This window comes from Ascaphus truei, chromosome 5, assembly GCF_040206685.1.
Source record: "Ascaphus truei isolate aAscTru1 chromosome 5, aAscTru1.hap1, whole genome shotgun sequence".
Taxonomy (NCBI): domain Eukaryota; kingdom Metazoa; phylum Chordata; class Amphibia; order Anura; family Ascaphidae; genus Ascaphus; species Ascaphus truei.
The window spans coordinates 210337024-210351903 of record NC_134487.1 but is presented as its reverse complement, the minus strand read 5'-3'; the positions used below and the strand labels follow the sequence as shown (position 1 = coordinate 210351903).

Below are 14880 nucleotides of genomic sequence, written 5' to 3'. Positions count from 1 at the left end.
ATTAGTATGCAACAGATGGATAAAATAGGGGAATTTAATTACATATAGATTGTGCAGTCCTTGGAGCAGGGTTTATCGAGCTGCTCAATCTCAACTCACAATCTGAGTAGCTACAACAGAGCTGAGGAAACTGGTCCAGGTACTAACACAAAGGTCTTGGACTTCATTCCCATCTTGCTTCAAGTAACACAGACAGCTTGATGAAGAGAACATGATGGTTTTCTTTATATTAAAGAAACGTTAATCTGAAAAAAAAAATATGAGAGATGTGGTGGGACAGGAGGAAATAAAAAAAAAATATGGGAGGAGAACAGATTGAGGGAAGGCCAATAAAAAGGAGATGGGTGGGGGATGAAGCAATAAAAAGGGGTTGCAGGTTAGAAGACAAAGCGATTAATCAACAGCTATTTAATCCTCACACAGTCTGGCTTCTCTATGCATGTCCAAACACCCATCAGAATGTGTGGTCACCAATGTGTCCAATCTTAGTAGGTGCAATTTAAATATAGAGGTTTTACATTCACAAAGAGGCTAGTGAAAGACATGGATTTGGTTGTTGCGTGTTTATTGTTCTTTTCTTTAACAATTTACAATTCTGCATTGTTTTTTAAGTTAAGAAATATAATGAAAGTGGCACAGGATGAAAAAAAAGAAAAAGAAAAAAAAGGTATACCAGAGTAACAGTTTCAAGAGGTGCCAGAAACGTGTTTAAAAGCAGGTTAAAATATTACATTGCGGCCTTAAGATTGGAAAAGGCACTAGGATTCTGTAAGTGAAACACACTGATAAACCAAACAAACATCCTTCATATATGAAGTTATAGTGTGTAGAGTTTTCAAAACCTCACTGGTGCCTAAGGGCAAAATGAAGGGATTTACAATATTGCAATTATAACATTTCTATTTAACAAAGTATGTACAGATCAGGGCAAAAGAAATCCAGTCGCCCACAGGTGCAGGACTTTTTGTTGGTGGCAGATGTGTCAATCCCAAAGTTGAGCCATGCACAGCGCTGTGTAAAACATTGTGAGGAAGCACTGCCACAAACTATTCTTCTGTACCATAGGTCCTTCCACAGTGGGACAAATGTTTCTTTGCCGTTGAACCATAGCAGTATTTTTTAAAGGAGCAATCCATTGTGTTTTTATCTCACTTAAAAAAAAATTTTATACAGGATTGAAGCAAGGGGGTTTCTGGAGCTGTACCCTGTTCATTTAAGCTCTGGGCAACCCCCGCTTCCAGAGAAACTTAACTTCGAAGGGGGTGTTGGCATCTCCTGCAGTTTAAAGCTACCGTGTCACTTGGGGGAATAGGAAGCCGCACCAGATGACGTCACAGCTTTCTATTGGCCTATGGGGCCCGGGAGCTTTGAAAAATCGCCCATAATGTGAACTGTGGATTGACTACCGCGGCATGTACCTCTAAATGCAGGAGTCTCCGGAGCTGAAATGAATGGGGTTCAGCTGTATAGACCCCCTGCTTCAATATTGTATAATAATAAACATTTTTTTTAAAAAGATAATTGAAGGGTGGAAAAAAATGGCATGGATTGCCTCTAAACCCTGTAGCTACATATGCTTTTTAGGATGTTTTCACTCAGATACACAATACCCTTTTCAAAACATTAAAACAATGAGCCCTCTATTTAAAAAAAAAAAAAAAAGTTTCTATGTAAATACAGGCATACCCCGCATTAACGTACGCAATGGGACCGGAGCATGTATGTAAAGTGAAAATGTACTTAAAGTGAAACACTCCCTTTTTTCCCACTTATCGATGCATGCAATCATCATATACGTGCATAACTGATGTAAATAACGCATTTGTAACAGGCTCTATAGTCTCCCCGCTTGTGCACAGCTTTGGTGCAGGTAGGGACTTCAACTTTGCTGTTCAGGACGTGCTGACAGGCGCATGCGTAAGCTGCCGTTTGACTATTGGGCGATATGTACTTACTCGCAAGTGTACTTAAAGTGAGTGTCCTTAAAGCGGGGTATGCCTGTACAGTATTTGAGTCTAATATTACATTTTCAATTTCTATTAAAGGTTACTATAATTTAACCTGAATACTGGATTATCTTACAAGTGATCACTCCGCATAGCTGAGGGTTATGGTTTAATGTTAAATATGGTTTTTATGATGTAATAAATCTGTGGACGTTACTGGACCAATTGGCTTTCTTAAATTGGATGATTATGAACACCACATTAGAACATACATTTAAACCAAAGTACATCAAACAATTCAGAATTTGCCATATTTCCCACAGCTAGTATGATTAGATGCTACTGCTGCACTCCACTGGAAGGCACCATTCTTTGCCAAGCATTAGGCCTGGATATTCAAAGAAGGATGCAGGGGTGGTCAAATACAAATCTTAGAGAATCATTTTTAAAGCTGGTAAAATCTTGCTTCAGAAAAAGAATATAATGCTGCTCTCAAATTCCCTTTTCAGAGAAAAAAAAATGTGTGTATGTGCGTGCGTGCGCACGCATATGTGCGCGCGTATGTATGCGTATATGCACAGACAATTGAATTTCCTTTATTTCGCTTAAATAAAAATATTAACAATTATTTTTATATATTGCATACATTGGAATTACAATAAATTCAGTAACATACCAGTTTTTTTTTCAGAATTTTAAAGCCATTTAAAAAAAAAATTCCCAAAAGCACTGTCTACATCCTATGGCTTGTTTTATAGTTGGTGCGCGCGCGAATGCTTGTGCACGTGAAGCAAACTTGTGTGTACAGTCTGTGCTTTGAGCGACAGGTGGGCGTGGCTATGACGCGCACGGGTAGGCGTTATTTGAATTATTCAAGCTGCAAGAGAAATGGTCTATGTAATGTTTTGCCTACACAGCAAGCACAGATATTGCTTAATGTTGGAGATACGGGGAGTTATTCATCATATCGCATAAAACTGCGATAATGCCCATCAGGCAAGTATCGCACAAAACCTCCATTTACTTTAATTTCACTCATTAAGTTATGCCTACTTTAAGATTTTTCCATATGGTTTATCTACATGTCATTTTGCTAAACACATTTTAGACGCCAGATCAAAGCCAGATAAAATTAATTAAAATGCCATAGTTGAGAAATAAATAAATTTTCCCTGAACAGAGTTCACTTTTCTTTAACACCTGACCATTGCTAAAATAAATGTTCTGTGCTCTCAGACAATACTGCGCTTGCCCAGTGCATTACCCCTGGTGTGTCAGCCACAACATCTTGTATTGTCTAGGTTTTAGGAACTCCTCACGTACTGCAGAAGAGTACGAAGTCCCAATGGATTACTAATACTCTGAGAAAATATCATTTTGTTAAAACAGGATTGTTTTTGGCTAAGAAAATGTTGTTCTTCTCATGAGCACAACAGAACCATCCAGATTTACAAAGACCCTTTGTTCGTGTGTATACACACACACACACACACACACACACACACACACACACACTATTGAACAGCTGGCTAACCATAGCCAATTATAAGTGCCGCGTGCGCACTATATTATGGGCCTACTTAAGAAGTTATGGGCTCATACTCAACAAAGAAGAAAATTTAAAATAACTTGCCGTAATTTTCTTTTCCTGGAACCATGGCAGTGGGAATATAGTTACCCTCCCTATGTATGTCTAATGCCTATGTGCCCACTGCCATGGTTCCAGGAAAAGAAAATTACTGTAAGTTGTTTTAAATTTTCTTCTTTCCTGATCACCCTGGCAGTGGGCACCTTTGGGACATACCCCAGCAGTGACAATTAGGGAGGGATACATAAAGAATAAACCACCAGTCAATGCCGCTATCAGTTGACCTTTATTAATTCACTTTTACACTTTATTTCACTACAGATTTTAGAACTCTACGCCCAAAACTTGCGTCAGCTGATTGTACGTCTAGTCTGTATTTCAAAAATGTATTGAACGAGGACCAGACTGCTGCTTTGCATATCTGCCCTGGTGTTGCCTCAGCTTTTAATGCCCATGACGTAGACATGGCCCTTGTAGAATGAGCTTTAATGTTCAAAGGTTTATCTTGTCCTTTGGTCTCATAAGCTTTTTTAATACATGCCACTATCCATTGGGAAATTGTCTTAGATGCTGCTTGACCTTTCTTCGGTCCCTCTGGTATGATGAATAGTCTGTCCGATTTTCTCACATCTCGTATCCTTTCCATGTATACCTTTAGACATCTCAACATCTAGTTTGTGTAATCTCTCCTCTTTCTTGTTCTTTGGATCTGGACAGAATGACGGGATCACGATTTCCTGATCTATATGGAACTGTGATACAACCTTTGGCAAGAATTGATGCACAGGTCTGAGAACTGCCTTGTCTTGGTGCACGACTAGGAATGGTTCCTTAGCTGATAGAACTACAGGCACTCCCACTCTCCTTGCTGAGGTGATCAAGAACGCCATCTTCCACGATAACCATCTCAACCCTATCTCTTGTATAGGTTCGAAAGGAGGTGCTGTTAATACATCCAATACTAAAGACAGGTCCCATGTCGGCACCCTGTTTTTAATTTGAGGTCTTAGTCTTTTAACTGCCTGTAAAAACCGGATGATTAATCTTTCCATTGCCAGATTTTTCTCCAATAAGGCTGATAGTGCAGACACCTGTACTTTCAGAGAACTGAGGCTGAGACCTCTCAAATCCCTTTTGCAAGAACTCCACTATTGACACAATTCTTGGTGAGAAGAAATTTTGTCTTTTTGTGCACCAATCCCGGAAACAAAGCCAGATTCTATGGTACACTTTTGATGTGGATCCTTTTCTTGTCTGTAATAGGGTCTGGATTGTCTTGTCTGAACAACCTTTCAACCTCAATGTTTCCCGCTCAATCGCCATGCCGTCAAGGCCCATTGTTTGGCGTTTGGGTGGCATATTGGCCCGTCGCATTTGTTCTTTGCTGTCTGGTATGTGCCATGGTATATCTACTGCCATATTTACCAGGTGTGTGAACCAAGGCCTTCTTGGCCAGAATGGTGCTACCAATATCACTTCCGCTTGGTCTTCCCTGATTTTCCTGATTGTTTTCGGAATTAGGGGAATTGGGGGAAACAGGTATGCCAACTTGAAATCCCATTTGAAGCTGAGAGCATCTGTGCTTTGTGCGGTTGGATGAAAACGCCTTGCACAGTAGTTTTTTACCTTGCGGTTCTGATGTGTCGCCATGAGATCTATGTCTGGCTGACCCCATCGCTCTACCAGCTCTTGAAACACCTGTGGGTCTAATGCCCATTCTCCTGGGTGTATAATATTGCAACTTAGAAAGTCTGCTGTGACATTTTCCAGTCCTGGGATGTGTACGGCTGTGATCTCTGATAAGTGGCCCTCTGCCCAAGAGAGGATTTCTGCTGTGAGGTTCATCAGCTTTCTGCTCCTGGTTCCCCCTTATTTGGCTATATACTTTACAACCGACCGGTTGTCTGACTATCTTTATATTGGAGGACACAAAAATCTAGTCAGGGTATCACTATCACTGGCCGATGTTTCCCAATCTGCATCAGACTCTCATGTTCTACCCTTGGGTATTCTTGTCTGTTTATTCTTATATTTAAAGATATTCCCTCTTATATGTGAGGTTTCCATGCTTGGGCTTTATTTAGAGGAGCCTTTTACCTCTATGTACTCTGTGTCACCACTACCTAATTTTAAATACACTTGTGTTTATACCCTACACTCCCTGCTTATGTTCCCTATTATGTTCTAATAAAGCTTTTTTGTTTTGCGTCGCTTGGCACAGTAGGCTACAAGTTTGGGAATATATTTTGGTCCCACCTATGGTTGTCTTCATTGAGTGCAATTGTGGGTTTCTTGTCTTGCCAGGATCTTTACCCTGACTAAATTTGTGTGTCCTCATTTCCCCTACCCTATGCACCATGGAATTTTATGCTAGTTATGGTATTTTTGGAGAGCGATAAGCACTCTGTGTGTTTTCATGTATCTTTATATTGCCAAATCTTATTTGGTATTGGAAAGCTTCCAGGGCCCTTTATACTGCTTTTAGTTCCAGCAGATTTGATGGAAGGGACTGTTCCTGGTTTGTCCAGGTTCCTTGCACCAGTGTTTCTCCCATTTGGGCACCCCAACCTGCGTTGCTCGCATCTGTTGTGATTTTTTTCCCACTGTACTGGGTGTAGTGTCCGTCCTTTCCCCAGATTTCGGGTATCTTCCCACCACTAATTTTTCTTTTGTGCGTGTATGTAACAAGATTCTTTGTCTTGTATTCTTGTGGTTCCCGTTCCATTGTTGTAAAAAATTGTTTTGTAACGGTCTCATATGGAGCGCTGCCCATTTTATGACGCTTAGTGTTGAAGCGAATTTCCCTAGAAGCTTCATGCATTCTTCTGCTGAAGTTCTGGTTGCGTTCCTGAGCTTCCTCACTTGCAGTGCTATGTCTTGCCTCCTTGTGTCTGGCAACGTCACCTCTCCTTTTGCAGTGTTGAATTCCTTTAGCAGTTGAGTAGGTACTAGGTGACTCTTGTCTCTGTTTATTAACCAACCGTGTTGTTCCAAGAAGGTTATGACCATCTCATGATCTTGTTCTAATTTCTCCCGACTGACTTTACCAAGATGTCGTCCAGGTATGGGTATATTTCTACCCCTCTTTTTCTCATTTCTGCCACTAACGGGGCTAGAACTTTTGTAAATGTCCTTGGAGATGTCGCCAGACCGAATGGCAGTGCTGTATACCGATAATGATGTTGGTTCACTACGAACCTTGGGAATTTTTGGTGTCTCCTTGATACAGGCACGTGTAGATAAGCGTCCCTTAAATCTATCGATACCATCCAGTCTCCTGGTTGTACCTCCTGGATGAACAGGTTCAAAGACACCATCTTGAATTTTCTTATTTTCAAGAATGTATTTACCTTTCTCAGGTCTAGGATTGCTCTGTAATCTCCTGAAGACTTTTGTACTAGGAATATTCTGGAATAAATTCCACTTCCTCTGTCTTCCTGGGGTACCTTCGTTATTACTTCTGCATGTAGTAACTTTTTTAAAACTGAATTAATTTGCCTTCTTTTTGCCTTGGACTGTACACTTGTAGTTAGGCATATATTTCTTCTTGGCATTTCTTTGAACGCTATGCTGTATCCCTGACAAATGGTTTCCAATACCCATTTGTCCTGTATTGTTTGGGCCCATTTTGCAGAAAACTGCGTCAGTCTTCCTCCCACTGGCAACTGCTGGGCCCTTTGACCTTCATGCGAATTTGTTCTTGGCAAATGATCCTCTTCCTCTGGCGCCTCGAAAAAGCCGGTTCTGACCGCCTCTCCATGTTGTTTGCCTTGAAAACGATCTGCCAGGTCTATATGCTTTTGCCTCTGTGTACTGATTTCTATCAGATTGCTGGAAACCGAATCTTCTGTTCCTGTTTTCCAGGGGCAAAAAACTACTCACCTCCTGATGCTTTCGTTATTATAGCATCCAACTTGTTGCCAAAAAGGAATTCTCCTTCAAAGGGTAATCCGCATAGGCTATTCTTTGACGCTGCGTCCGCCATCCATTGTCTTAGCCATAACGCTCTTCTTGCTGACACTGCTAAACCCATAGATATAGCTGCTAATCTGACCGCATCCAAAGAAGCCTCCGCTATGTAGTCTGTCGCCCACTTAACTTCAGACAGTGCCTTTAGGATAGAACTTTTTACACCTTTGTCTAGTGCCTCCATGTTGGCAATACAGACACGGATTGCCCTTGCCGCCGATGTAGTTGCTATGGCTGGCTTACAGCCGCTGTGATGTATGCCTTTTTTAATACGTAAACTATTTTCCTATCCATAGTGTCTTTCAAGGTTGCAGATTCTTCTATTGGAATTGTGGTCTTCCTTGCTATTCTAGATATAGCAACATCCACCTTTGGGCTGGTTTCCCAAAATTTGACCTCTTCCTGTGGAAACGGATACATTTCCCCAAATCTTCTTGGTATATATACTTTGGCGTTTGGCCGCGCCAGTTCTGATTGAATAAGGTCCTTGATCACCTGATGTACGGGGAAAACTCTACTTTTTTTTCTGTCTTGACCCAAATAATTTATCTTTCCTCTGAGTCAACTCTTTAGTGTCTTCCAATTCTAAAGCCTGTCTCGTGGCTTTGATGAGGATCCACCATTTCTACATCAAATTCAGATTCATCCTCCTGAATATCTTGATCTGATGAATCTAATTCCCCTTCTGACACCTGAAAGCATTCTATGTCTGATTCATCAGAGGAAAAGCCTTTTCCGTCATCCAAACTGGTTTGGGATCTTGACTTTTTTGCACAGGGTTAACTGCTTGTTGTACCGCAGCGTCCAAGCTCTGCTTAACTGCCTCCTTCATTAGTACAAGGAAGGTGCTCATCTGCTCATTAGAATCACCTGCTGCTGCCTTAAGGCAATCTTCACACAGCTTCTTTCCCATTAGAGCTGGCTTCTCCCATGCCGAGCACCACTTAGTCTTTTTAGTGGCTTTTCTCTTATGCTGCAGGGATTCCCCAGTACCCTTCAAAGATTCTGCTTCCGGAAGGGTAATCACCGAGCTAATTAATAAAACAAAATAAATACTAAATATACACCCTAATATATATATATAGATCCTCTCTCTCCCATGTAGTACTAAAACTAAGGACTAGTCTTGGGAACTGATCCTTTAGCAGTCTCCATTTTTGATTCAATATCCAGCACTTGGCTTCTCCCTGCTGAGCGTTCCATGCTGCAGTGTGTGTGTGTGAGTCTCTGTGTGTGTGTGTGTGTGTGTGTCTCTGTGTGTGTGTGAGTCTGTGTGTGTGTGAGTCTGTGTGTGTGTGTGTGTGTGTGTGTGTGTGTGTGTGTGTGTGTGTGTGGGTCTGTGTGGGTCTGTGTGGGTCTGTGTGGGTCTGTGTGTGGGTGTGTGTCTGTGTGTGTGTCTGTGTGTGTGTCTGTGTGTGTGTCTGTGTGTGTGTCTGTGTGTGTGTCTGTGTGTGTGTCTGTGTGTGGGTCTGTGTGTGGGTCTGTGTGTGGGTCTGTGTGTGGGTCTGTGTGTGGGTCTGTGTGTGGGTCTGTGTGTGGGTCTGTGTGTGGGTCTGTGTGTGGGTCTGTGTGTGTGTGAGTCTCTGTGTGTGTGTGAGTATGTGAGTGTGTGTGAGTATGTGAGTGTGTGTGAGTATGTGAGTGTGTGTGAGTATGTGAGTGTGTGTGAGTATGTGAGTGTGTGTGAGTATGTGAGTGTGTGTGAGTATGTGAGAGTATGTGAGTGTGTGTGAGTATGTGAGTGTGTGTGAGTATGTGAGTGTGTGTGAGTATGTGAGTGTGTGTGAGTATGTGAGTGTGTGTGAGTATGTGAGTGTGTGTGAGTATGTGAGTATGTGAGTGTGTGTGAGTATGTGAGTGTGTGTGAGTGTGTGTGAGTATGTGAGTATGTGAGTATGTGAGTATGTGAGTATGTGAGTATGTGAGTATGTGAGTATGTGAGTGTGTGTGTGTGTGTGTGTGTGTGTGTGTGTGTGTGTGTGTGTGTGTGTGTGTGTGTGTGTGTGTGTGTGTGTGTGTGTGTGGGTCTGTGTGGGTCTGTGTGGGTCTGTGTCTGTGTGTGGGTGTGTGTCTGTGTGTGTGTCTGTGTGTGTGTCTGTGTGTGTGTCTGTGTGTGTGTCTGTGTGTGTGTCTGTGTGTGTGTCTGTGTGTGTGTCTGTGTGTGTGTCTGTGTGTGTGTCTGTGTGTGTGTCTGTGTGTGTGTCTGTGTGTGTGTCTGTGTGTGGGTCTGTGTGTGGGTCTGTGTGTGGGTCTGTGTGTGGGTCTGTGTGTGGGTCTGTGTGTGGGTCTGTGTGTGGGTCTGTGTGTGGGTCTGTGTGTGGGTCTGTGTGTGGGTCTGTGTGTGGGTCTGTGTGTGGGTCTGTGTGTGGGTCTGTGTGTGGGTCTGTGTGTGGGTCTGTGTGTGGGTCTGTGTGTGGGTCTGTGTGTGGGTCTGTGTGTGGGTCTGTGTGTGGGTCTGTGTGTGGGTCTGTGTGTGGGTCTGTGTGTGGGTCTGTGTGTGGGTCTGTGTGTGGGTCTGTGTGTGGGTCTGTGTGTGGGTCTGTGTGTGGGTCTGTGTGTGGGTCTGTGTGTGGGTCTGTGTGTGGGTCTGTGTGTGGGTCTGTGTGTGGGTCTGTGTGTGGGTCTGTGTGTGGGTCTGTGTGTGGGTCTGTGTGTGGGTCTGTGTGTGGGTCTGTGTGTGGGTCTGTGTGGTCTCTCTGTCTCGTCACCGCAGTGCTCGTGCACGGCTTGCGTGTCTGCGCGCGCACGCACCCGCCGGAACATGACTCACGCGCTCCCGTGCACTGTTCCTCCTACCGCAGTGTTGCAGACGCTAATGCGGTCAATTTGAGCCTTCAAACAGCTCGCTGCTGCCCCGCCCTCCCCCCCCCCCGTGTGTACCGGCCTCCTGGGGGTCCCCCCAACTCCTGGGGTCTCCGTCTTGCCACCCTCAAGGGCGCGTCGATCGGAGCTTCAGGGCAGAGAGGTTGAGGTCACTGGATCACTGCACTAGTTGAAGTTTAGGCGAGTCCCACTAGAAAACAAAAAATCCTACTCCTACTGTAGCTGTGAGGACAGGAAAAAGACTAAGGTGCAGGTAGAGGGAGGGGCCTTTTATGGCCTACCTGCAAAAGTCAACTTCCTGTCCTACCTAGACTGAGGAGGGATTAACCCAAAGGTGCCCACTGCCAGGGTGATAAGGAAAATAATATAACAGCAATCCAAAACATTAATTGTTCAACCATTATAATATAAACCAAATTATCAAATTATCAGCCCTGCACACTTGTGCTTGCAAGTGTTGTTTTCATCAATGTTTCTCAAAAAAAACTACTGAAAAAGTGTATAAATACACACTAACAGTATAAAAAGCTGTTGAGTAACTTTTCCAAACAGCTGCTCCCAATGCCTCAAGATTTGTAAAACCAAAATTTAAACCAGCTATAGTTCCTGTTTATAGTGCAAGGTTTAGTAAATTGCTCCTGTAGTAGAAGTCTGGTGTCCGAGTCCTGAATAACACCCTTTGAATGCTTGACAGTAATGAAATCATAGCTTGGCAAGGCGTCTGACAGAATTTTTTTTCAAAGGGACCCAAATACTTTAGGCACTCCCAGAAAATATGGAATAGAATGCATGCTTCTTGATATTAAATGGACTAATAAGAAATGTGCCTTCCTTCAGGTAACTAAGTATGGTCTAGAACAGGGGTGTGCAGCGGTTAGAGATCACACGCTGTTCCCCAAGGGATTTAAATGAAATGCCGGGGGACCGAGTGAGGCCTCTAAATCACTTATATTGGCTTCCAGCGATGCGTCGTCATGGCAACGCGGCAGCAAGTGATGTTATGGGCCATGGGTCATGTGAAGTAATGTGACCCTGTGGCGTCATTTGACATCGGAGCTGAGCAGGGGGGGCAACTTAGCGTACCCCTGGTCTAGGAGCACCTTGTATTCCCCTTTAAATATTGTACAAGAGAAAAAAACTGAATCAATTATCCTACTTAATTATGTTAATGCTTACACATGTTTTAATATAATGCTTTTTTTTTTAAATTACTCCCATGAAGGTAATATAACAACTGAAAGTGTTTTGGTCCAAGTAGACTTGCTCTAAAAAGAAAACAAATAACCAGGTTCTGACACTTTGGCCTTTTTCACTTGAATTTATAGATTTAAATCTCCTCATCATGGAATCTTTCATAGATGAAAACGCACGCTTTTGCCACAATTGTACTAGACATACAGAAGCATCGAATTACAATGAAGAGATCAGGTCAAAAAAGAATGCATGGACTAGGCCAGCCCTTCCTGGGAGCCGCACGGCTTCAAATGACATTGTGGGTCACGCCACCGTGTTAGTTGCCACGCGTTGCCATGGCGACACGTGACGGCACATGACCCTGCGTTGCGTCGCCGAAGACCCGGCTGCCAGTAGGTAAGTGAGGTTACAGAGACCTCACGCCTCCCCCGGCATTAAATTAAATGCCTGGAGGAAGAGTGCAGGGCTTCTAACAGCCCGCACACCGCTGGACTAGGTGACCAGGCTAGCAGTTCCAAAAAGTGAAGTAGATGGGCCTTGGATTTCATCACTCTTTGCTCTATATGTTGCTAAATTGTTACAATAAGTTACATAATAGCACATTGTACATCAGTAGTCCACTACCCACTGTTTAGATTGTAAACTGCTCAAGGCTGGGGACTCCCCCACTTCTGTTTCCACTTCTGTCTGTAGACCTTATCTTTGTAATGACCATGCATGTATGCCTGTCTTTATTTATATAGCGCCATTAATGTACATTGACATTTACCTTGCACACATTAATTGCCTGGTGAGAGTTTTAAAAAAATTATTTACTGTAAGCAGCAATACTACTTGTGACTTTCTTAAATTTATATGTAAAGCATGTGACTTTACAATTCTACATTCTTACCTAAACTGGCAATAGTTTGATGCTCCTGTTATAAATCTGTAAAAAGCCTAATTGTGTGCCTAACATAATGGCTGCCTTTCAGTTTTAATCAATTATTCAGTCAGTGTAACTCAGCAACTTCAATGTATCCTTAAATTATTACTAAGGTAACATTATCTATTGTTACAGTTTACAGCTCAAACGGTTGGGAACATTGGCAACAGATAATCAAACAGGAAAGTGTTGCAAATATCTCGTACTGCTTGGGAAGTGGGCTAAAACCTGCTATAGAAATCAAAGGATGCTTTAAAACTCATTAAAAGTGTCATTACGAGTTGAATGAAAACAAAAAACAGCTCACTATTATCTAATAAAGTCCAATGTGAAATGGTGCTTAGATAATAAATGACATACAAAAAGATAATATAAGTAGCATGTAATCCGAAATATCCTCAATAATTAATAACTTGCATAATCCTTATTATATACTGGGGAGGAATAAATGCCTAAAGGAATCTAGCAAAATCCCCACATATGACATAATAAACATCCTCCATGGGAAGAGGAACGTTTATCAAATGATGGGCAACCCACATGTGGCCCTATACCTGTTGCATGCCTCCAATTTGATCAGGACAATTCCAAGGTGTGCAATCTGTTGATCATCAAGGTCGATAAAGTGCATTTAAGCGAGAAACACATGTTTTTTTACCCTGTCCATGTGACGACTTTAAAACGCAATTTTTTATTAGGTCACCTCGTGATTAGTCTTTTTTCCCCCGCTTTTTTAGTCGTGCTCCACTTTTCAACTACATTCCCTATTATCTAATACAGGGGTGCGCAAACTTTTCAGTTTGCACCCTATCTGTGCTCCCCCTTGCCTGCGGGCAAAAAATGACAAATTCTAGATGTGAATCCATTAACTATTATATGCTGGGGGGGAAATAAAAGAGAGATTCAGCCCTTAATTTACCAGCAGAGTTTTCAAGTCAATAGCAAAGTCTCAGATTAACATATCCCTTCATTACTATGTCTTGAGTAATGGGTAGGAGACAAATTACCACCTATTATCGTATGCAGAGAATGGGTGTGCCTCGGATGAGTTTCAAATATCTGGCAAGCAAAAATATTTAAGAGGAATGAAGATCTCGTATCAACATTTCAAGTACAGGATATTCCAGCTCTGGGCAGAGCAGAGGAGGTTACCACACTATGCTGCTCTACATTATTTCTTGCTTATAGTTCAATCTCTGTTGAAACAACTCGTCACATTAAAGTCAAAATAAAAAGACATAAGTAACAGTATTCTATTTCCCAAATATGTTTATTGGATTTTACAGAGAAGCAATAGATAGGGATTTTGGTTTTAACCAAAAAACACCACTGACTGATCATTTTGTCCTTTCAGTTAAAACCGATAAACAGAAATGTAAGCATAATTTCTTATTGGATTAGACCTCTTGCAGCTGCCCAGTCAGATATGATTACAAATGCAACCCAAAAGTAGTATGAAAACGAAGAAAAATGCAGTTAAACACCAAATTCAAACGTGTCACTTTGTCTGTTAATGCAGATAAACAGATTTTGTTTAAGAAAATTAACTCTAAAACCAGAATCTCTAGCTATAGGCAACAACTGCTGTTATCCACTAAACCACAACAAGTAATAAAGTTACTTACATTAATATCCATCAACAGTACAATCTCATGAAAGACAAAATTGTTTAGCATTCTTGCAAGGTACTTTGATTTCAAAACTCAAATACAATTGTATTAATGGTATGAGTCTTGTGTAAATGTTTTATGAATTAACACACTTTCCCAGTAAGCTCCAACCCCAACACATCATATTTATATTTATATATACATATGTCAAAAGGAGTGCTACTGAGTGTGGCAAATGTATACTGTACAACAAAAGACAGGAGAGCCCAATGCTACATCCAATTGGCAATAATATATGGTAATAAGTATAAAGTTAAATACTTCAAGAATAATATTTTCTTGCTTATTTAGTTAACCCTTTGGCCAAAGCGTCATAAGCCTGCATACCAACGCCAAAGTATAACCAAATATGCAGGTCCTAACACGACACTGTGAACTTTTCCTTTAACCTCTGTATGAGGAGAAACAAATACAGTGGGTCTTGTCATTACAGCAAAATGAGAGAACCTCCCAAGTTAAAAAAGGTGGGGATGGGTGAGCTCTGGGAGGAGCGGCCACCTACCTCCAAACAACTTACCAGTAAGAAATTGAATTAACAATCACTTTCCCAGAAAGCTCAAACCCCAACCACATCTCTCTACCCCTCTATGTTATATGTCAATATAACGACAGTTGGAAAAAACGCCAACTTCATTCGTCTTGGCTAATTAAGTAATTTATTAATTTTTTTTATAGATCGTTTGAACATAAAGGGAGAGGTTTACGTCATTCAAGTCAATAGCACTGATCAAGCACCAATACCCATTACCAAAGCTTTGTGACTCA

The 14880-nt window shown here is 41.8% G+C and overlaps 1 protein-coding gene across 17 annotated transcripts in view; it reads right to left on the bottom strand.

Annotated features, from left to right (window-relative positions):
• The window catches only part of FBXW11 (F-box and WD repeat domain containing 11), an 85418-nt gene that overhangs the window by 60371 nt on the left and 10167 nt on the right, over positions 1 to 14880 (bottom strand). For 4 of the 17 annotated variants that reach the window (XR_012801807.1, XM_075601636.1, XM_075601641.1 and 1 more), the window contains exon 2: positions 100 to 245. The exons of 5 other annotated variants lie outside the window; for them this stretch is intronic. Coding sequence is in view for 7 of the 12 variants with exons in the window: in XM_075601636.1 (XP_075457751.1) it covers positions 100 to 213 (114 nt within the window). In the remaining 5 variants the exon portion in view is untranslated. Of the gene's footprint in view, positions 1 to 42; positions 246 to 14880 lie in introns of those variants that run through there. 8 more of the 17 variants (XM_075601639.1, XM_075601642.1, XM_075601645.1 and 5 more) reach the window with 5 other exon arrangements.